Source organism: Podarcis liolepis, assembly GCF_965112155.1.
Source record: "Podarcis liolepis genome assembly, chromosome: 1".
In the NCBI taxonomy this organism is placed as follows: Eukaryota; Metazoa; Chordata; class Lepidosauria; order Squamata; family Lacertidae; genus Podarcis; species Podarcis liolepis.
Genome location: NC_139554.1, coordinates 107,058,999 through 107,082,082, shown reverse-complemented (window position 1 = coordinate 107,082,082; position 23,084 = coordinate 107,058,999). Strand labels below are relative to the sequence as shown.

General features: G+C 48.9%; 1 protein-coding gene and 1 long non-coding RNA gene across 4 annotated transcripts; both read right to left on the bottom strand.

Annotated features, from left to right (window-relative positions):
- Positions 1-8,138: 8,138 nt before the first annotated feature.
- Positions 8,139-22,832, bottom strand: TBR1 (T-box brain transcription factor 1). Of its 3 annotated transcripts, none has more exons than XM_083494101.1 (7): positions 22,466-22,832; positions 21,009-21,163; positions 20,418-20,539; positions 19,581-19,739; positions 18,351-18,412; positions 15,180-15,260; positions 8,139-13,080 (listed from the first exon to the last, which is right to left on the bottom strand). In XM_083494101.1, the coding sequence occupies exons 1-7, from the start codon at positions 22,789-22,791 to the stop codon at positions 12,123-12,125; spliced, it is 1,863 nt and encodes a 620-aa protein (XP_083350227.1). In that variant the 5' UTR covers positions 22,792-22,832; the 3' UTR covers positions 8,139-12,122. The 3 variants fall into 3 exon arrangements, with proteins under 3 accessions (XP_083350227.1, XP_083350229.1, XP_083350228.1); XM_083494103.1 differs by having other exon boundaries at positions 22,470-22,641; XM_083494102.1 differs by lacking the exon at positions 15,180-15,260.
- Positions 13,093-15,172, bottom strand: LOC310703261. The gene is made up of 3 exons (XR_014524045.1): positions 14,864-15,172; positions 14,649-14,792; positions 13,093-14,603 (listed from the first exon to the last, which is right to left on the bottom strand). It is a non-coding gene; the product is annotated as an uncharacterized lncRNA (long non-coding RNA).
- Positions 22,833-23,084: the final 252 nt, after the last annotated feature.

The following is a 23,084-nucleotide window of genomic DNA, read 5'->3' as shown; positions in this document are numbered from 1 at the left end:
GGATGCAAAACAATGTAAATTCAGCACACCCATACAGTATTTTCCACTGGACTGGGATCCACTTGACTTTGATAGAAAGTACTCCTCCTGTCAGTTTTCTCAAAAGATTTCTGGAAATGCATCACACACACTAAAATAGGCCTGTCTCCCGCATCCTGTGTGTTTTGCTAATATGGGGGTTTCCTTCATCTAGAGCACCTGAAATTAACCTTTTGACTATGCTGAATATTCAGCAAAGTTTGAACCCTGTTTCTCACCCCAAATACATACATTTCGCTTTAGCCCCCAGGGGTACCAACTTGAATAAAATATTGGGGGGAGCAAGTAAGCCCTGCCCCACATAATCAACCACAAAATGTGGCACGCACACACACCATTTGAATGACAATGCCTGTCAACTCAAATATTTTATTGGGGGTGCAAAGGGACATTAGCCCATATCCTGTAATCTAGAGATAGAGAACTAGACCTGGGAGCCTCTCTACTTAGTGATCTCTATCTGGCCCTTGGGATTCTCCCCTGGCCACACTGCTCACTGATTCTGTTTTACACCAGAAATGCTTTTGCCTGGCTGGAATGTGTCCTAGAAGTCTGATTATGCCTCTTGCTTGACTGATGCGAGGATAGCCTACTGAACAAAGGCAAAATTCTACCTTTGTTGCTCCACCCATTTTTGCCTCTGGGACCGCCCACCACTGACAGGTGGCCCCCAGAAAGGAATGTGGGCCTCTAGTTGGAAGAGCTTCTCCATCCCTGCTGTAATGGTATCTCTTTCTTTCTCTCTCCTTATCAAACAGTGAGGGGCCCCACAGCCAAGTTGACTTGGTCATTGCAGAATCTGAAGTATATTTCTTCATGGCAGCCTGTGGAGTGATGGTCAGAGCCATTTCTGTCCCTGCCACGTTTGTAGGTCAACAAACAGAAGGAGGCAGTCATCAGTTGAGTGCTACCCAACACCCCAATCTTCTGGGCTGGCTTGAGCTCCCAGGAAATGGAGTTCAAGTTAGTCTGGAATATCCCTGTTATACATATTTTAAACTTTCCTGGTTAAGAGATTGAAAAACATTGACTAAGAATATATATATATTTAACCACTTCCTATAACTGAAGTAGCGTATATGGGTCACTGGAGACTGGGGTCTGTGGCTACAATACTGTACTCGTTTACCTGGGAGTAAAGGCCCTAGAACTCAGTGGACTTGCTTCTGAGTAACTACGTATAAAATTGCATTTTATAGCATATTAGAACCAGGCTATTCAGCACTTGATCGGTGGACAGCGGCATTGAGACCTGCCGTTACTAGGATTGTGTTAGGAGTGAGGAAATATAAAAATTGAATTTGCAGCAGCTTTATCATTGATGGCGCGTTCACACGTGCAAGTCGTAATTTGATGCTCCCGTCTAGGAGCGACGCACGTGCGAACCTGCTCTTAGACTCCTCCAGGCATTGAAGAGTTTTGCTACTCCGAGAAATGCTCGTTCTGCGATCAGCCTAAAATTTTGCACAGCGTGAAACGACGAAGCGTGGCGTATGCTTTCAGAAATGCCAATCCGCGCCTCGCGGGACAGACTCGCCAGACAGACAGACAAGCCTAACATTTCGTCCAGCGCGCTGATTATGCGGAAGGGGCGACTGGCAGAAGTCCTGTCCATTTGCTCAACGATTCCTACCGCGTACTTTACGTTCTTCTTTAATCCAGGCCATGTGCTGCTGTAGCTGTGGCCAGCTCCTGAGCCTATTTACGGAGCCCCCCCCCCCCCAGTTTAATGGGACTTATTCCTAAGCATAGCATTGCCCCACTAGCCCTATTTGAGGGTGCGAATTATTCCGTGACAATTTTACCCTGAGATGTGGGAATATCCCCATGAATATCCCGGTGATCCCACAATGTGGTAGTTAATCCTCCTCTAAATCCTGTTTTCCTGGAAATTAAGGCTGCAAGCATAGCCACAATCACTTGCGGGTAGGCACTACGAAATGCAACTGGCCTTACTTTCGAGGAAACCTACCTCGGCTCGAGCTATAAATCTCCTTCATGTCAATCATCCTGCACCAGGAGTTGAGTGGAGATGTGATAAGAAGGACCCTGAAAAGGGGTGGATAGGGGAAGAAAGGTGTTCAAGGCCTTACACCGCGGGGCCTACTCCCGAGCAAATATCCATAGGACTGGGGTGCAGGTAATTGTTGATTAATTATTATTAATTAATTATTAGGAACGAGAATTATTAGGAACGAGAGAAGACCTATTTCCGACGCCAAGCTAGAAAAGCATCTATTCAACTTCCTCTAGAGCTAAGACTCTCCTAATTTCAGAGAGCTGGAGGTGTCATGATAATATCTGAATTTCTTCTAACTTAACTGGGGCTTGAGATTTCTTGCCTCCTCCTCCCTCCCGAACCTTTTCCCTTCTGTGCCATGTTGTTTTAGATTGTGGGCCTTAAGGGCTGTAAATCTCTGAGAGCCTTTTTGGGTAAGGGGTGGGAAGCAAATTCTTTAAGTAAGTGTATAAGCAAACATACTGGGCATCGTTGCCTGTGGTACGGACCCTGCTCGCTGCACCTCAGGCTGTGTCCTTTGAGTAGCCCAGTGGACCACAAGCCAATAGAGTAATGCCAAACGGTATACCTTCAACCCTCTCTTCCTTCCTTCCTTCCTTCCTTCCTTCCTTCTTTCTCTCTCTTAACTACATCACTCACACCCCCCAAAATACGGCCAATGTCTTTTGTCTATATACTTTGCTGTTAAAGGCGCAGGAAATGAGCCTCTCGGGGCTCCCATTCTAAATGCAAAGAAAGAGGCCCGTATCGATAACAGGAGCACGACTCAAAGGTCGCTCTCGTTCTTCTTCCCTAGATAACTTCGCATCTGATTTACAGATTCTATGAGGGATCGCATCAGAAGGATCGAGAGAACAGGGCTGGGTAGGAAGCGCATAATCCGTGGCAAGGCTGACGGAAGGGGCGGCGGGGGCAGGGGACAAAAAGGGCTGCTTTAAACAGTGCCAAATATATCTTTCTCTCCCCCACACCAGGCTCCTTGCTACCAGCAGTCACCGCCCCTTCACCGGTAGATGTCAATGGTCTGTCAAACGTAGCCTCCTTCCCCTCCTCCTCTCCCACCCAAGACGCCGACATTCAAGAGCATCACTTCGCCTCTTTCATCGGTGATTCAAAAAGCCTTCCAAAAATATGCGGGTTCTTCTCCAAGACGCACAAGGGCCGGTGTGTGTGTGAGCCTTAGACTCGTAAGAGCATTATTCACGTGAAATGAGATCTCCAGGCAGTCCCTCACTACTTGCAGCTGTTTGTTTTGCGAGGGGGCCTTGTCAGTTTCAGGCGGTGTCTCTGCTTTAGTTTATTTTAGTCCTGTTGGGGGTGTTGAACATCACCCCACCCACGCACCCCCTACCCCGGAACAGTTGGACAGTAAATCAAACTGAGCCCGGATTGAGTTCTGTTCAGGCAGTTTTAGGCAAAATCCAAGGGATCTGTTTCTTGCCTCGGAAATTCCGGACACATCTCATGCTTTGCATTCACCAAGCAGGCATAGCCACGTCTATATATTTTAATACTCATTGGGACCGAGCATTCGGGATATGAATGGACTAAGTGCAGGAATGAGTAAATTTGAAAACTACTCATACTCGAGTTGCAAGCCCCTGCACATTTACTAAGGAGGAAGTGCCATTAAAATCTATTTGGGGGTGGAGGCTTTCAGGTTAATGTGCATAGGATCGCCGCCCTGCACTACAATCCTCTAAGCCACTACCGAGAAATAAGTCCGACTGAGTTCATTTTGACTCATTCCGAGGTGTGTATAGGATTGCAGTCGCAGTTGTTATCAGGAAATAATAGGTGCGCATAAAAAGTAGTGGAAAATAAAAATAATCCAAGCATTTGACAATTGCCAATGTACAGTTTTGTACACCTGTACAATTAAGGTCACACACAAATCGACAATCTAAACAGAAGTCTATAAACTCTCCTAGCCCAGCAGCTGCTGCCAACTCATTAGGCGTAATTTACTTACCCAGCAATTCTTTCTATGCTGGTGTCTCTTTCAGCCATTCCCCGTAAACAGTCTTGCTCTTTTGCTGAAAGCGCAAAGGCTGCTTGACTCGGGGTGAGTTTTTGTTTTGAAAAGGCAGAAACCCCGATTTAGGTTCTGTTTAACAAGAGATTGGATATGAGAGGGCTATAAGCCAGTGGACTGGTTACATACTCAAAATACTTCTTTTCTGACATAGGGATGTTCTACAGATTTACAAAGCTTATTATTGTAACATTGGATTTTTTTATATACTGTATAAAAAAGTTGGTAGGACCTTTATTGCTGGGAAGATCGCCACCCCCTGCGTTTATGTTGTTTAATTCTTGCCCATGCCAGTTCCACCTACCTACAGTATTTCCAACCTTCAAGCGCATATGGGAGCCTTACATTGTCCTAGGGCGGAAAAGAGGGAAAGTAAGAAGCCTACAAAGTTGAGGACCGCATCAGGGGCAATGTAAGCTCGCCCATGCAGTGGGCCCTGGCGTTAGTGTACTGACCATGTGCCCAGTGAGGCCCTGGATATCCCGTGACCCAACACTTCAGCCCTTTCTGTCCGCCTAGTAACAGACCAGAAAGTTAAGAATCGTCCCTTCCCAGATAGAAATTGCCGTGAAGCCTCTAGGATCTGCGGGAACTTGGCAGGATACTTCTCTGGCTTCGAAACGAAAAGGAAGGGGTGGAATTGCTTCTAAAACACAGTGAAACGGGTTACTGGTCTAAAGAGACTGGCGGAGCGGTGCACTAATTTCGCCTAGCTGTTTTAACACCCATTGCGTCTGGCACTGGCGTTGTCCCGGGTCCTGAAATTCTTCTTAAGGCAAAGAATAGACCCTTTCTGGCCTGTGCAAAGTCGGCAATGCACAAGGGCACAAATTCTGTCCTTGGGAGAGCAGCTGGTTGTCTAAGGTTAATATATAGTTTAACACAATGCTTACTCGAAATGCTGGTCTGCGGATCAGTACCGGTTTATGAACTTTCCCCCGCTGTCCTTGGCGATTCCACCACAGCTGAGACGCTTCAGGGACCAAATACAGTAGCGGCCCAGGCACACTGGGGTGTGGGAAATTGCCACCACGTCAGATAGTTGGAGAAGCACTGGTTTAACCGATGTTAGTTGTATAGGGAATCTGGGGTACCTTCTAATTCAAAGGTTCCTGTGATATATACAACCCAACTGAGCAACAACAACAACAAAAATCCAACTACCTCCAGCTGAACTGGGGTGAGGAAAGGACATTTGCCCGGGGAAAAGGACAAGCCAGGTGGATCAGCACAACACCCTCTAGGCCTGTGTGTAGCAGGAGGCCAAGGACCCTTTCCAATTGTTGCCCTACAGCTTGCACCGTGATGCATATTTCGCAAGACAGCTGCCATCCTCCCCCGGAAGTTTAGGAGAGCAACATTTCAAGAAGAGGGAAATATCGGGTCTGCGGCTCTTTATCTTGCCGCAGCGAAAAGACATCTCCCTCAGCCCCATATTATTTGCCTTGGGAAGATTCCGCCTAGCCAGACATTTTGGAGCACTCGCAAAAAGCGGGCAACTCTCTCTCTTTGCCCTCCTCTCCCTGTTCTTATTTGCTGGTCCTTCCTGATCTGAATCCGCACAACTCCTTGAAATAAACGGCCGCCACCGCCCCCCGTTTATTTCTTTTTAAGCACTCTTCTCTGCCCAGAGCACAGAGCTCTTATTCAGAGAAAATCCAGTTAAGGGCAATTTGCTTTGGATTCAGGTCTATAGCTAAGAAAAAGGAGGAGCAGGAGAACTGACTGCGCCCGCCTTCGAAGCCGCACTCCTTTCATTTTAAAAACAGTAACAAGAAAACAACGAAAAACACCAAGTCTCAGACGAAAATGGATTTCACGATGCTGTGCAACCATTCATTGTAGCAATTATTTTACTCATTAACAAAGATAAACATTTGTTATATAACAATCATGTACTCATTCTTAAAGGTGAACCTATTCGCTCTTGAAACAAAATAAAAAATTTCCTTCCAGTAGCACTTTAGAGACTAAGTTAGTTTGTTATTGGTATGAGCTTTCGTGTGCATGTACACAAAAGCTCATACCAGTAACAAACTTAGTTGGTCTCTAAGGTGCTACCAGAAGGAATTTTTTTATTTTTTATTTTGTTTCGATTACGGCAGACCAACACGGCTACCTACCTGTAACTAGAACTATTCTCTCTTTTGTGCCTCCCTCAAGGTATGAATTTCATTTGGGTATTACTGTCCAAGCAGCAAATGGCAACACGTTAGCCACATTTGCTGCAACAGGCTACCATATACTACCACAAACAAGTCTGATTTGAGTCAGAACATCTGTTGCACTAAATAAGTGCATCTTGTTAGTTTGGATTTTTTTTTAACAACAAATCAGAACCCCAAAGGCTCCTGCTTTTCCTCCTTAATGCTCCCCGCAATGCCAGCGTCACTAACAAAGAAGGCAGCCACCTCACCACCACCACCACCACCTCTTCCAGCGTGTGGCCTGCAATTTGGAGAGCCGGAGTGTTTGAACAAGAGTGAGACTGGATTCCGACAAGCGCTTCAGACCTGGAAGTACGAGGCGCATTTTATAAAAGCCACTTCCTCTGTGCTTATTGACAAAAAGGAACAAAGGTCACTTACTTCATCGTAAGGGCATACAAGATAAAGCCTCGTAGTGCTTTTGCGCACCATGAGTCACCTGCTGCAATAGGATTTACTATTAAGTTCAAGCGATGTGCAATTTAAGAATGCTGTGTGAGAGAGATCCTATCACAAACCGTCCTTAGCCCTTGAGAGATGGCTAGACGACCACAGAATAAGTATCAATAATAGCAGTTAAGCGAATTGCTGAATATAATTATTGTTAATAATGTAACAACTGCAACGGTATAATTCTAAACAGCTGTGGCGCTCCCTGTTTTCTGTCGCTTCTGGACTGCAGAAAATACTTTCCTGAAATATCTGTGACGGTTTAGAATACCTGGTCTCTGGTAAATAATGTAGCACATTTTTAAGCAGAGTGTGGGGAGAGTGTTCCACTGTTCCTCTATTTAAATATGGCCTTTCATTAACAGTAACAACATCCTGCGCTTCGTGACAAACTAGCTATATTAACCACGCAGAGCCGCCTAGTGGCCAGTCATAGCATCGCTGGAAACTTCCCAGCAGCCGGAGTCTGACTCGCTCGAGGTTCTGTTTACATCTTTGATTATATATATTTCCTCAAATGTTAGAGTTTTCTGGTTTATATAAGACAAATAGTTCCTGGGAGTATTCAGGTGGCCTGAAATCTAGGAAACCAGGTAGGTTTGCTAATCGGTGAAGCAGCATGATAGCCTCAAGTTGTTGAGGATATTTCTAATTCTCGGAAGGGGATGCGCAATGGAAGGAAGGAGACGGATCCGGGCCTTTTCAGATGCTCTCCGAGTGTGGTTCAAAAATCTGCATAGAAATAAATAGACACACCTTTTGCCTTCTTAGAGCCTTGGGAGGAGAGACTTTTGAGCCAGAGGAGTCGGTCGTGTCTCTAACATAGGAAAAGGGTGGAAGAAGACGACTCTAGTCTAAACGAACGAAACTGCTTCCAACCAGTGGGATATAGAAGGGAAAACCGAGACAGATTGCTCACTAACAACCTTTGCACCACGCTCTCTTATCCAAGCAGCGTTACCCCACCAACAAAATCTGCATCCTGCTGGATGGAGCCAATGGCAACTGAGTTCAATGGCTCCTGGCATTCTATTTAAAGACACGAAAACAAAACATCCGGCAGCAACATCAAAATCATACTTTCCCCTAAAAGTCACCGACTTCCTGATTCATATGAAACCCCACCATTCTTTTCCTAACTGCAGGGAAAATTACTTGCGCGGCGGGGCAGGAAACCAAGCTATTTGCCCAAGTAGCAGCACGTAAAACTGAGACTGTAGAAGTGAGAAGGACAAAAACAAGTTAATTTTCGATGTCGAAAAAGAGGCCGGAGGTGGGATAGGAAACAACTTGAGGGGAGCAGAGACCGGACGCCTCTACTACACCTTTCCCTGCTGGACTTGCCAAAATTTCCTAAAAGGGCAGCGTGTTGTGTTCAAAGACCGTCTTAACGTTTTGCCAGGTTTTATTATACTTGTTGTATACACAGACAATACAAACGGGCGAAAAACCAAAACATTTTTTTTTCCAGTGGAGTTCGCAACTTGTAGAAATAAGTATTCAAGTGCACAGACATAACAGGAACAAATATTGTTTTTGTTTTCTTTCCTTTTTTTGTTTGCTTGTTTTTTTTAAAAAAAAATCACAACAATCATTTACAGAAGAGCAAAAAAATATACACACGGTTAAAACCCTGAATTTCTATTTGGGAACTTTTCCCGCCCCTCTGTCGATTGAAATCTAAAGTACATAATTTTGCCTGATGCATATTTCAAGGTTCTTTCCCTTCCCACCCCCATATTATTAAAAAAAAAGGTATAGATTTCCTACACAAAATTCGAAGACTGGCTACTCTACATCAACAAGGGTCTTAGGTGGGTGGGTGGGACTCGGTCAGGTATTAAATGCTCGAATTAACAGGATTTTTTCTTTTAAAATAAAAGAAAACCACTCTTAACTGGCACCACCTAGTCTATTATTCCCCAGGAAGGCTGTTTTCAGGTACTTACTTTTCCATTAAAAATATAAATTAAATTAAAATTTAAAAAAAAAATCCAAACTAAATGCAATTTTAAAATGTACAGCTCACGAAGTCATCTTCACTGGACTACACTATGGGTACCAACAAATCAGTCGTCTATTATCGGTTGTAGCTTGTTCATTACAAAGATTTACAGCAATAGAAATCAACTGAAGCGGGTTGAGGGGAGGACGAGAATGGAGAGAGAGAGGGAGAGAGAGAAATTGAATGGCCTCTCTAGGCGAACCAGCAATGGACTCGGGAGGAAGAGCAGGCAGAGGAGGCAGACGGAGAAAAGAATAGTTGTGCATGTAAATATGGATTAAAATCAAGAGGATCAGTGGGGTAAGTTTGCAACCAATCCCCCTATTCATTCACTGATTGTCTGCTTGAAAAGTGGGCATTTAGACCGGTCTTAATCTGAGCTAACTTTTCTTGAAGGAGTGCTCACACTTTATAAAGCGCTGCCTAAACAAACTAAAATCTTAATAGGGTTTATGTCCAGGCGTTGGATTACGCCGTAGATCCCAAAGATTTAACTGACAGAGTTAAGCACATGCTTAGCCAGTAATCACATGCTTAACTCGCCCCTCCCCGCGCATTAGAATCAACTGGATGTTAAACAGTTGGTTTAATTTACAGCACACTCATATCCATCGCTATAAGGCAGAAATCCCACCGATTTCAAATAAACATTTGCTCCCGTGTAAGGGTGCGCAAAACAATAGCCTTGAGCTGAATCGTGTTCTTAATCTTTATTTCCAGTACCCTAGTCCTAAACATGCCCAGCGAAGGAAATTCGGGGAGAAGCGCGCTCAAGATTGAAATCCGGGGCTGTTTATAAATGCTGCAATCCTAAACATGCTTATTACGGAGTTAGAATGCTTTGGACTGAAGAGGATTTTGCCGGCTATAATCCTATACATACACACTTGCCCGGAAGTAGGTTTCATTGACCTCCTTGGGACTTATTTCTGGATAGGCACCGTATAAGACTGCACTGTTGCTTTCTAAGGAATAGAGTATAGGCTCTGGCTGTTGTTAGACCCATTGATTTATTAAACGAGGCTTGAAAGCACCTAACAATTGTTTCGAGACTGCACTCACTATGTGAAAGGAAGCCCCACTGATACTTTTTATAATTAGTATTAGACATTTGGTGGTGGTTGGTATTGTGGTGATTTGGCCACCTGTGTACATAACGCTTTGCAAACTGCGATCCTAGTGATACAGAATCGGGGGAAAAACTCTTTGGAAATCGGTGGGATTTACTAGTCAACCTGTTCATGATCCGAGTGCAACTTCTACAACAGAGAATAGATAGGTTGTAGGCACACTTTAGATCTATCCATCCACATCCTATGCGTAGTTACACGAAAGGAAATATCGCTAAATTCAATGGCTCTTACTTCCAAGTAAGTGCACATAGGATCGCGAACTAAAGAGCCCCATTGATTTCAATTAGAGGGATTTAAGCGAATTATTCTTTGCAGCCTATGCACCTCCATAAGGGGGGGGGGGGGAGAGAGTGAAATTTACACCCGAGTAAGTATAACTAGAATTGCGCTGTAAACGTGACTAGATCGCTCCCAACGAAGTTATTATGCATCTCCCACCAATATTGCAGTCCTATAAATTCGATAGGGTCCCACTGCAAATTCACAGCAGGCTCTGCTTCTAAATAAGCATACGGTCGATCGTCACATAACTTCTCAGCTGCGAAATTGTAGCAATTAGCCACGTATACTTGAATTCAAATTCCCCTAAAATAGCAGTGCATGCAAAATTACACACTACACCCCCCCCTTCATTTCACTGCGAATGTGCGAAATATTCGCTTAACGATCTCATACAGGGCATTAAAAGTGTTTAACTTTAGTATGGATCATGCGCAAAGGACTCAATTTCTTAACCCCTTTGAGACTAAGGTGCCAATTAAACCACTAATCTACAATCCAGAAAGACGGAGGTAAGTGGAATTCACACACCATTCTTATGCAAGTGTAATAGGCGACGAGTCCTTTCCTTTTCTGCGAAACTTACTTCCACAGAAGTGTTAACTGAATTTCTGGATCCATTCATATTAACTTTAATTAATGCCTAGTTGTGTTCATTTCATTGTTGTAGTTTAATTCCCTTAACACTGTTTTGGGAATCCGCTTCCAGCTCACATTAGAAAAGAGGAAGATGACTTTTTAATATTAAAAAATAAATTTGTCAGGATATTAAATACAGGCAAGTATGCGCATATTTATGTCTCAACTAAGGACAAGAAGTTTCCCACTAAATCCACTAACATCCTTCTAGAAAGTTTTGAGTCCCTTTTCTTTTTCTTTCAAAGTGAGCGAGCGCGAAATAACGTTACGAAATAGGCTAAACTGGTGGGCTTAGTCTGCAGACTCAAAACCATCGGCAAGTCTGTCTTTTCAGCCGCTTTTGCCGGGTAAAGTACCAGGACCCTTAGTAAGGACGCTTAGGATTGCAGCCTTAACAGCATTAAATTTGGATAAGCAACTGAAGGGCGCTGTGCGAACCCTAACAGAAGTTAGCTTTCATGGCGCTGAAAAGGTCCCATTGTGCTCCGCAGAATAACTGTTACCTGGGCGGGTTGGTATCCAAACCACTGCCAGTGCGATCCTAACTCAGGATGCAGACCAGTTCGCAGTCACTTGGGAGTAAGCCAAATGAGCACAGCGTACTGACTTCCAAACAAAATAGTCCTAGGCTTGAGCGGCGAGGAACGGGTTTCCTCCCAAACAAAGCTGTATGCATAGGACTGCAGTTTTAGGATGAAGGTTAGGATCCGCACTCTCAGCCTTTAACCATCTTTACTGCAAGGACCAGTTGAGACGGCTAAACGGGGTCACGATTTTCGTTGCCTTGATCCGAATGGGTTACCCCTTAAGTGGAGTGACTTAATACGGATCAAGGAAACGTCTGATTTCTCCCTGCAGGAGTTTGGGGACCTGGGTACAAACAACATGGGGGGGGGAGCTGGGGAGCGTTCCCTATGTTCCTTTTGCTTTTTCCAGGGGCGAAGCGATTAAAATCACCACTTCAGATGGGAAAGAGATGGAGAGAGAGAAACAACAATTTCTCGTCGCGGGTGCCGATCCCTCCCCCACTGCGAAGCTAAAGTGGGTTCCGTGCGCCGATGTGCCGCTCGCGCCCTAACGCGCGTGCGTGAGTGAAGAAAAAGCGGAAGGAGAGCGAAAGAGAGGGTGCTTGACTGCGCGTGCGCAGGTTCCCGGAGAAAGAGAGGCGCTCGAGTGACGCGCCTAACTAAGCGCCCAGCCTCTCGCGCAGGCGCCGAAGCTTGGCGGGAAGGAATTGGCGGGAAGGGAGAACCGTTGAAGAGAGGGGGAGGGGTATGTATGTGTGGTGGGGCGTGGGGGGTAAAGGGCCGCCTCTCTAGCTGTGCGAGTAGAAGCCGTAGTAGCCGATGTCCTTGGCGCAGGTCTTGTCGCAGTCCCTGGGCGCCAGGGCGGGCTCGCTCTTGAGCGGCGAGGAGCTCTCGGAGGCCGGCGTGCCCGCCGGGGAGAGCCGCCGGCGTTTGGCCTGCTCGTAAATCCCAGAGTCGGTCGAGTCGATGGACTTGATGGACGACGGCGTCTCGATCCAGCTCGAGTCGGACAAGTCCTTCGGGGGCTTCGAGTCCTCGGGGGGCTGCCCGGCCGAGGGGGGAGGCGGCGGAGGCGCCACCAAGGGGGAGCGCTCGGGGGGAGCCAGGCTGTCAGGCTCCTCGCCGCCGCCGCCGGCCCCTGTGGGCAAATAGGGGTTGCCCCCCGCGCGGGAGCTGCTCCCTCCGCCGCCGTTGGGCCAGCACGACAAGGCCTTGGCGCAATACTGAGGCGGGCTGCGCGCTCCCCAGCCCGACGGGTCCGGGTAGTAGCTGAGGGGCCGCGCAGTGCAGCCGGCGGCCTGCAGCGGGAGCGCCTTGACTCCGGCCGCCGCGTAGGACAACAGGGTGGCGGCGTTTCCCGCCAAATCGCCCGCCGGGTCGTAGGCCGAGGCTGCCGCTGCGGCGGCGAAGTCCAGCCTGTTGTTGGCGGGCGTGACGAACCAGCGCTGAGGGGAGGGAGCGCCGGGCTCCTCGGCTTGCTGAGGGGACAGCAGCCCGTTGGGGTGAGGCACCCCCCGCTCCGGAACCGGCCCTCCGGGGCCCACGCCGGCTCCCGCGCCGGCCCCCGGGTGGTGGTGGTGGTGGTGGAAGCCGCGGGACTTGGCGTAGTTGCTGACGAACTGGTCCTGCAGGAAAGAGCCTGCAGCCGCGGCTGCCATGGCGTAGCGGGCGCCCGGCACGATCTGCGAGCGAGGGGAGTCGTTGGGCGACGGGGTCAGGCGGTCCATGTCGCAGCCCGTGTAGATCCTGAGGGGAAGGGGAGAGCGGGAAGGAGGAAGGGAGACATGTGGGTGACGGGTCAGTCGGCGGGAGAGAGGACGCAGAGCAACGTGGCCGCCCTTTAACCGCCGCCCTCCCCCAAAAAACAACGTCAAGAGAGCCGCTTCGGGGCTCAAATCCTTGCTCAACTCACTGGGCGTCACTGTCGTCAGGGGTACCAACTTGAATAAAATATTGAGGGCCCTGCATAATCGATCATGTGAACATGGTGCATGCACAGCATTTAAATGGCAATGTCCATCAATTTTGGGGAAGTGGCCCCCTCAAATTTTTTTGGGGGGGGTGAAGACCCCTCAGCTCCTAGGAGTTGACTTCTATACCTGTCGTGGCACCTCAGGCCTACCTCACGGGATTGTGGTGGTTAAAGGGGGGACGTTTGCACGCCTCTCTGAAGTCTTAATGATCAGTATAGTATGCATGACTAGTGTTCAACCTATGGGATTCTAGTGTCCCTCCTGTAGTTAGGGAGGTAGCAGCCCTTCAAGTGCTCCAAGACCCCCAATTCCTATCAGTCCCAGCCACTGTGGCCATTGGTCAGCACTGATGAAAAATTGGGGGGGGGGGTCACAGGTTTCCAGTTCCTGGATTAAGTTAATCTCGTAAATCAAGTCGTCAAGGCATCTGAGCATGCGTCAAGTTTCTCTGCAGCCACACCCCCACCACGCACATAAAGGAGAAGAGCAGCTAGGTGACAACCTGACTTCCCAGGCGGGCTTTGTGCTAGGGTTGCCACTCTCCTCCCTTTTAACAAGGGGAGGACAATCAACCTCCGTCCCACAGCAGTAAATGGGGGTAACGCTCATTTCTTCTCATTTGGCTTAAAAAGGGGGGGGGAAATATGTGTGGCTGCAGCTCAGGAGCCTTCTTAAGTTATAAAAAGTCAAACACCAGACTCTGCTCTAAAATGAAGAATTCGGGCCAGTTAAGAACCGACAGATCTTGGAATGATTGGGTCCCCACTTCCCAAATTTCCTGTAAATGATGGTTGGGCTGGAGATAATAGGAGGATCTTGGGAAGAATGGCGGAGTTCTCCGCTATAATTTCTAGGGCAGCCTTCCTCAACCTAGGGCTGATGAGAGTTGTAGTCCAAAGCATCTGGAAGTGGCTGTCCTAAGCAAATAAGGACCACAAATAAGGGAGAGTAAGACTGCAATGTTTTCAGGACCTTGGACAAGGGCCTCTCTAGGGCTTCTTGTCTCTAGACGCTTGACAAGTCTAAGGCTCTGAGCGAGGTATTGGCAGAACAAAACACATGTCCTTGGGAATCAAGGAGACCAGAGATTAAACCTCAGGAGGTATCCAGGGTCAGTAGTTCTATAACCATTCGCCTGGGGTAGAGCTAGATTCTTGGGAGGTCCGGGAGATTAGAGTAAGGAGGAATCGACTACACGAGCTCTAAGAAAGCACCTGGTTTTCTATTCTTTTCTATTATAATACAGAGGACCCATGAAATGAACAATCCAAAAACCTTTGATTCGAGAACCTGAAGCTGCAATCCTAAACATGGGTAGTGGAGAAACAAGTCCCCATTGACCTCAACGGGACTTAGTTCTGAGGATTGCAGTAAGCAACAGCTGGACAGACGAGCCCAGGAAGAGTCAGTGCTGAAAACTGCAGGGTCAGATCGGACTAGATAAGTGACGTGACCAGATTACTCTTAAGGGGGCTGGGCTGCTTACTCTAGATAATAACAATTCTCATTCGAAAGAGCTACAAGCTTCAAATCACGATGGGCATTTTTTAAAAAACTTCAAAACGCAATTTTATACAGTGTAAGGAATCTCCCTTTCCAGAAAACGGTATTTCAGGACGTCCCTGCAACTTCACTGAACAGTAAAATGCTTGGGAGAGGGGATCCAGTGGGGTTATTTCGCGGAGAGAAACTAGCACAAGGGAAGTCTACATTTCTGCCCCTTGGATCCAAGAAACTAAACAAAACCCAAGGGACCCAGAACCCTTAAAGTAACCTACAACCACCCCACGAAAAGGCAGCATTCCTAACCCCTTAAATCAACGGAGCCCCGTGGATAAGGAGAAGCCTAGAGCTTCAGACAAGGCAGCGCACCTGGAGATCCAGAGAGGAAGAGGATCGCTGCCTGGCTTGGAGCCCAGAATCCAATCAACTGAGTCCTCGTCTGCTTGATAACTAACCCAGACAAGGAAACATTGGATTACGTCAGATTCACTAAAGTACACGTACTATTGTTTTAAAAGGCGTCCTTTTTTAAAGAGGGCGGGTGGGGTGGGGAGAACTAGACTGGGCTTTTTTTTCCCCTGGCCAGATTTATTTATTACCATAAAAAAGGGAACCAACAGCGTGCAGAAGGTTAAGACTGGTTTTTCATTTTATTTTAAACAAGGCACCCCACCCGTCCTGCAAGAATAAGCCTGCCAGTGGGGTAAATCGACGCAGGCCCAAATACACGCAACAGGTACTCCGGGGCCATTTGTAGCAAACAGCAGGCGAGGCAGCCTCTGAGCGGTTCCCTGAATAGGCTGCTTAACGAGCTAAGCGCCAGCGGCTGTGCGAGCAGAGACCAGCCAGGCGGCGTTCAATTGCAACCGCTCCGATCATCTGAGGGGGCAGGCACACGATCACACCCTTTTATTCTCTTCCCGAGGTTGCTAATAAGAAACGGTGGATCGCCGCGCAATGGAAAACGAGGAGATCTATAGCGCGGGAAGCCAGCAAGAACCGAGTTCCGCGCGCTGCTGTTGCGCCTTTATGATGGCTTTGTGCACGACTCTGTCGCCGTAATTGAGGGAAGGGCCCGCACTGATTAACTCTTGCTAACTTGCCACCTGTTTCTTTGGATGACCTTGCGGTCGAGGCTGTTTACATTACGCATGGATTTAAATCTCTAGGAACTTTCGAAATAAATCCTGCATTGTAAGCTGGAGGAGAGGAGAGAGCGGGGTGGTTGGAGCGTGTTAAGGGATAGTTGTCCCCTGCCGCTGTGGGAAATTGCTATTGCGCGCCTGGAGAAAGGGGAAATAAAGCCTTTAGTGGCAAATACCCTTCACCATATGTAGGGAACTGTTTGTACATTCTATGTCAGATTTGGGCTTTCGGGAACTTCCTGCTCCGCTCAGAAAGGAGCGATGCAGCATCTGTTTCCAACAAATTTCAGTACCTTGGAGAGTGACTTCAGTGTTGCTTGCACTGTGCTAGCTCCCCCATTGACTTTACCTATCCGGATTTGCACTCCCTCTTGGAAGCTGTTTGTGGATTGCGACCTAAAAAGGTTGCTTCTAAATCGCCACTGAAGCAGGGCGAAGAAGCCGAGGAAAGGGTCCCTTCAGGCCCCAGGCAAGGCACGTTTCTCCAACACGTGTCTGGAAGGCTGGGTAAACCTTTCCAAAAGCCAGGCCCAAGGAACACAGGCAGGGTCAGCATACTTTTTCCTCTACAGCCCTGAGGACCTCGGGGCCACCTGGTGACTAGCCTCCATCAGCCTGCCATCCGCTGCACGTTTACCTGGGAGAAACCCCACTGCGCACAGCGGGAATTACTCCCGAGTAACACGCACGCGCGCGCACATGGGGCTGCGCTGCTGGCCTTACGGGGTCCTCTTGGGTCTCCAGCATCAGCCCCAGACGGCCTTCTCCCAGCACAGATGGTGCTTTTCCTTTCCCAAGGGTCTAATGGCAATGGCAGCCCCTCTCGCAACATTGCCCCCTTTACCAACACCAGTCCACAGATCTGCGTGTAGTTGGTGTCTTCCCGACAGAGGAGGAAGGTCGAGGATGAGTCAGGATCTTGAGGAAGGGGGGTGCTATTTTTGGAGAGGGGAGGAGGGGGTCACAGGAAGCAGCAAAGAGTCAGGTTGTTTCTAAAATCGATTTCGCTGATGCGAAGCCTAGAGGTGAAATCAGGGCGCCTGGGAAATCACCGACAGTTTTGCGAAAAGTCTAAAAAAGCACATCTCACAATTTGAGGCAAAACTGGGGATAATTGGTGGCTCTAGGAAGAGAGACAAGCAAACATCAGCCGAAGGTCTGCTCCCGGGGGCAGCCTTTGTCCCTATGGGAACAGGCGAACTCTAAAGCTATTCTTCAGGGCCGCCGGCTGAGAAATTCTGGATAACTCGAAAACCTGGCTAAGCGCATCACCTATTTTGTAGCCATTCTTCTATCGCTTTTGTTAACACTCCTTTCCCTTTGACTTGTAGTTAGGTGGGGGTGGGGGGAGTAGGGACCGTCTTGCTTGGCAAACTTCTGATTAGATAAAATTCTAGTACTGGGTCCGCCGAACTTTCCTTATCCTCTCCATTTGTTTGGAAATGAATACGTCGCACACCTGATCAATTTGTCTAAGGGGCACTCCGCTATCAGTCAAATCTCAAAGCAATGACTACAGTCAGCTGTTTTAGACAGCAAAATCCAAGGAGTGTCAGAGGATGGGGGTCTTGTTGTTTTAAAGACAGGTGATAACTTTTCGGGTTTTAAAAGCGCGTCTGCAAGCGCGTTTACTTCGATTCTAAGTAAGTCCCATTTGATTGACTTATTCTCTAGAAAGGAAGCTTGCGATCACTGCATTTGGCTCAAGTTAAACTTTAGGATCACGCAGAGCCGGTGAATTCCCTAAGATGGTGATCTCCTTGCCTAACCTGCCTCACAAGGTTGTTGTGTGATTGGAGGAAGAGCGGGATACGAAGGTAGTTAGGTCAATATTTATTTCTAACACAAAGAACTCGGGGTCGTTTAAAGGGCCATTTCTTCGCACAGGTAACCTGCCCCTTCTTTCACAAGTCTGGTGTCAATAGGCAGGGCGCACCCTCCTGCGAGTAAACCCACAGAACTGAAGTCACGCCTTCCAAAGTGCAACTGTTACAATTGGGAATCGGGTAAGTAAAGGAGATGAGCCTGCACTCCCTACTCCTCTCCCCCCCCCCACTTTCGTCATGCACCAAAATGTGAGCTGGACGACCAAACTGCGTGTGCCCACCTGCGCGCACTTCTGGGAGCATCATTCGCACGACCTACTCTGCCAGCTCCTGCTAAGGGTGCGGAAGACTCCCAAAGTCCTAGTTATACAGCAGCCTCGCCAAATGGGGTGGGGGAGAGAAACGGAGTGGATTGCAGGAGCCCAGGGTTAGTTCCTCTTGGGGGAAGCCGGAAAACATTTAACGGAGCCGTTCTTTTCAAGGGAGGTGAAGAAAGCTACCCCGATCTAAACATTTTCCTACTACTAGCCAGCAGAGAATAAAAAGACTCAAGTCCACAGTTGACTTACGTGTCATAGTTATCTCGGAAGCCTTTTGCAAAAGGGTTGTGATCTATTTTCAGCTGTGTGATCTGTGGAGGGGAGAGAAAGCAAGAGTCAGAGGTGCTTCCTTGGATAGCACATTTCACACTTGAGGATTAGTACTACTAATAAATATAAATCCAACTCAACACCACCATCATTTAAAGCGGATATTCTGTTGTTTCATTTTTGGGATTGCCACGCTAACAGGAAAGGAATAATGGTCATAGCAATAATATAGTATCAGCAGCACTACAGAACACGCCAACACCCGTACATATCCTCCCACCGATGAATTTCATTACCCTGATGGGCTAAAATGTTCTAAATTAACTTTCAAATGCAGTTAATTTTGCAACTCAGCCTAGAAACGCTGCACTTCCCTTTTTTTCAACCGGTGTGATCCAGCCGTTCAAACGACTTATCTTCGCGCTCGGGTGGGGGCTCCCTCACTTCAAGAAGGGCCCCGCTGAACTCAGGGGGACCGACTTCCCAGTAAACTCGGCTCAGGATCGGGCTGCAAAGGCAGCTCACTTCGAGCCACGTGCTTTATTTACAGCGCCAGGACCCAACAGGCTGGCACGAGATGTAAATGAAAGCAAAAACCCGAGCCATTCAAGCAGAGCTGGTAGGCGCGCGAACAGCGGCCTCCTAGCCGCGTCTACTCGGAAGCAAGTTCCATTGAGTACAATGGGGCTTCATCCCAAGGAAGTGGGGGTTGGACTGCAGCCTAAAGAAAGCTGTTTACTAAAGCGCCCCAGCAACACGACACCTACCGCTTTCTCTTACACATACACGGGCAAAACCAGTTCAAATGTGTGTTTGTGTCTTAAAACTGTACATACAAGAATTGCCATAATACTTATCAAGTGGCCAATGCAGGGTGACAAACGCTGAAAGCTGTTTTTAGTCTCCTGAAGCTGGTGTTTGTTTGCTTTACTTCCTTGGAACATCTAATTATTCTCCCTACTTTGGGATGAGGGAAGATTTTTAGCGTTTTAAAATATTATATATATTTGAAAATCGCGGAACTGGCTGCCCTGCGATCCCTGAAGATGCTCTTCAGAGTTAGGAACACAATATCTGAGCTCAGCTAAGGAGAACCCACGCCACCACTTCGCCCTCCGAGATCCCTGTCTTCCTGCCAACGCCTCCGCCGCGGGCCTCTGTCCCGAATTCAGAGCGGGATTCGGAGCGAACAGACAAAAAGCTCTTTACATCGGTGTTCTGGTAGGCGGTGACGGCGATAAACTGCGTCTCCGGGAAGGTGAAGGTTTGCACCCTGCCGGGCTGGCTGGTATCCTCCGTGCCGTCCTCGTTCACCTCCACCACGTGCAAGCGGGGCTGGTACTTGTGGAGGGATTGCAAGACCACCATCTGCGGGCGGAGAGAGAGAAAGGGTGGGTTGGAGCGGGTGGGTGCGGGAGACAGGAGCCCAGGATTGACCGCGGTTTTTTTTAAGAGGAACAAGAAAGGGGAAGAAAGATCCACCGGGGATCGATAGCCTTCTTGCAGCGTCTGGAAGCCAGCAGTGTAGGAGCAAGCTTTGATCCGAAATCTTTCTTTCCCGCTCACCCCCCCCCCCCTCAATCGCACTAGTAATTTCGCGCACCTACCCAGCTCACCTTCGGAGATCGACCGCGGATTCCTTCGCCTTTCCCAATACCCCTCTTTGTTCTCCCTGATCCCGCCTATTTGCCTTTTCCTTTCCCTCGCGGTGGCTCGGTGGATCCGCTCAGTTCTTTTGAAACTGAAACCAGATCAGCTCTTACTCGGCTTCTGTTACAAAAGCGGGGAAATTGGGCGAAGGTGCAGGGATGCTATGATCCGCCGCCCTTAAGGTGTGGGTGAGGTGGCTCAATTGGAAAGCGAATGAAGGTGGTGGCGGGGATCCCTTAGGATCCACAAGCGAGAAGTCGATCGGGTTCTAAGGCAGTCCCAAGTCAGAGCTGCAGATCGTTATGGGGCGAGGTTGCAAAGGGATAAAAGAAATCAAAGTCCCTCTTTCCTCCTCCTCCTCCTCCTTTTCTCTGGCTCTCGGGCGCAACGACTGACCTGCCCGTTGTTGTTCGAGGCGCCTTTATTGTTAGTCAATTTCAGCTTCCCGAAGGAGATTTCCTGGCGCATCCAGTGGGCTCCTGTGTTGGGGGAGTCTGGGTGCATATAAACTCGATTTCCTGAAGGCAGGCAGAAGGGACACGTTTGAAAACAAAACAACAAGAGAGAGAGAGACCACTTTGGAAAGCAAGACACGAGGTGCGCCTCTTTCCTGCGCCCCCTCCCCAAGCCCTTCACAGATGGCTCCATTCAATTCCCCAGTGGAAATTGACAGCGCTCAGGAGCCGCGGCGACTCCCCTTCGCTTCATCTTTATTTGATTTTAAAAATCTCAACGCGGGGAAGGATTAAAATAGCCATTCTACACACACACACACGAGAGAGAGAATAAATCCACTCTGTCTTTCCTCACCAGGCTTTCCAGGTCCCCCACCCCACCCGCCCTCCTTGGCGTCGCTTCCTCGGTCTAAGGCAGTCCAGCTAGGCTCCAATTAAGCCTTCTCACCTAAGCGACGTGCGCGCGTGTGGATGCGGAGAGGGAGAAGAGAGAGACGGGGGGAGCGAACGTGTTAATTGGGGAAGGACTCGCCTTGTACATTGGTGTCCGCTTTGCCGCAAGGCACCCATTTGCCGCCTTGAAATCTCCAGTGGTTTGGATCGGCCAGGATGACATCCACAAAAATATTGTAGTGAGCCGTGGGATCCAGACCAGATATGTTAAAACTTAAGAAAGGGAACATTCGCCTGTTTGGAAGAGGGGGAGGAAAGAGATTTTACATGGAGGAAAAATAATCACAATAACAATATTTTAAAAATACATTTGGATGCCCTAGCACGCACACCTCTCACTAGATTTCTTCCAAGCCAGCGTCGATCTTGCTCTCCGCTTTAGGGAGTTGCAGACTGTAGTTTCCTCATAGCGGCTAAACGGACCTCATCGGACCGGGACGGAACCTCAGTTTTGAATGAGCACATTTGCCATCTTTTCTCTCTCCCTCTCTCGGATCGTGCGCCCAAGGCAATAACAGCTTCCTGCGTATTTCTCCTTAAGCCACAAGGCTAAAGCGCACGCTTCCAAGTAAAGCCGGCTGAAATGGACGAGAGCTCCTTCCGAGGAAACAGGGTTGCCACCAGGCAGTCAGACTCTGGTCCGAACCGCGATGGCTTGAATAAATAGTAGCTACCCTTGTTTCGAAATAGATTTGCTCGGAAACAAATCCCGGTGATTTCAGTGGAGCTTACTTTCAGGCGGTACTGTTTCTGATCCCGGACGGAGCACGGGGAAAATATGCAACCGGTGGAGTGCGTTCTCGGTTGCAAAATGTCCTGCTCCTGTCCTAAACTGCTGGCCACCGGGCTCCCGGGCTCCCTAAAGGGAGAAGCCGCTCTCTGGCACAAGCCGCTTCTCAGGGTCGCCAGAGGAAATCGAGGAAACGAGCGGCAGCGGAGCGCAGCGCCCGCTAAAAAATGAAGTAGAATGAAGACTCACATAATAATAATAATAATAATAATAATAATAATAATAATAATAATAATAATAATAATAATAATAATAATATTTTGTAGCGAGGGAGAAAACAATTGAGGTCTGCACGATAAAAGGTGCGTACTAAAATAAGAAGCGCCCCGAAGGTAAAAAAAAAAGAAAGTAAGAAGGAGGTCACTTCTTTTTTGTTTTTTGTTTTCGGCCTTAAAAAGAAAAAAAGAAAAAGCTGCCGGTGTGAACTCCTCGACGAATTCCTGGTATTCGGTGCGTCGTCCAAAAGGAAAGAAAAACGGAGAAGGCGTGTGCGTAAAGAAGAACAAGAAAAGTTTTGAGCAAACCTCAGAGAAGGAAGGAAAGTCGGTTGGAGCTAAGGAAGCTCTTCCAGCGGAATGGTTCTTGGAGTTCGAAGGGGTTGCTTTGGTTTTTGCCTTTGCGTCTTTTATTCCACCTTCCACCCTCCCCGCCGCCTTTGCCTTGCGCCTCGCTGGCGTTTCTTTCCCGCCCTCGCCACCCCATCCCGCCGCTCCCGCTCTCCTCCGGGCGCCGCCGCCGCCGCTTACCTGCCTTGCTTGGTTATGATCATCTCGGTCTGGTGCCGGTGGAACTTCAGCCAGAGCGGCCTGTTGCATAGGTAGACCTGCGCCTTTCCCGGGACAAGCCCGGCTTGCGCCGAGGGGAACTGATAGAAGGGAGAGCCCTGGTACGAGGGGCCGTACTGCTGAGGGTAAGGGTAGCCGGCGGCCGGGTAGCCCTGCGGGGCCGAGTTGGACAGCAGGCTGTTGTAGGCTCCGTTGGCGATGACCGGGTGGTGCGCCATGTATCGGCTGGGGCTGGCGATGGAGAAGGCGGCCGCGTGCGGGTTGTGCTGGCCCGGGTAGGGGAACATGCTGGCGGCCGTCGGGGGAGCCGACGCGGCGGCCGGAGGCGCGCTGGACGCGGCTGCGGCCGCGGGCGACGAGAGCAGGTAGCGATCGGCCGCGGCCGCCGCCGCCGCTGCTGCTGCTGCTGCTGCCGCTGCCGCAGCCGCGGCCGCTCCATCGAAGGAGGGGCGCAACTGCTCCGCGGCGCCACCGCCGCCGCCGCCGTCCAAGACGACGGGCGAGAGTTTGGCGCGCTGTTGCTGCTGCTGCGGAGGCTGAGGCTGCTGTGGCGGTGGCTGCTGTTGCGCGTCCCCTGGCG

What these genes read in the sequence shown, in the direction of transcription:
- TBR1 (XM_083494101.1), bottom strand. Translation starts at nt 22,791, where the DNA reads ATGTTCCCCTACCCGGGCCAGCACAACCCGCACGCGGCCGCCTTCTCC. An exon ending in ATCATAACCAAGCAAGGCAG is followed by an intron (nt 21,164 to 22,465) that starts GTAAGCGGCGGC and finishes TCTTCCAAACAG; the next exon opens with GCGAATGTTCCCTTTCTTAA. An exon ending in CTTCCTCTCTGGATCTCCAG is followed by an intron (nt 13,081 to 15,179) that starts GTGCGCTGCCTT and finishes CCTTCCCCTCAG; the next exon opens with GATCTACACGGGCTGCGACA.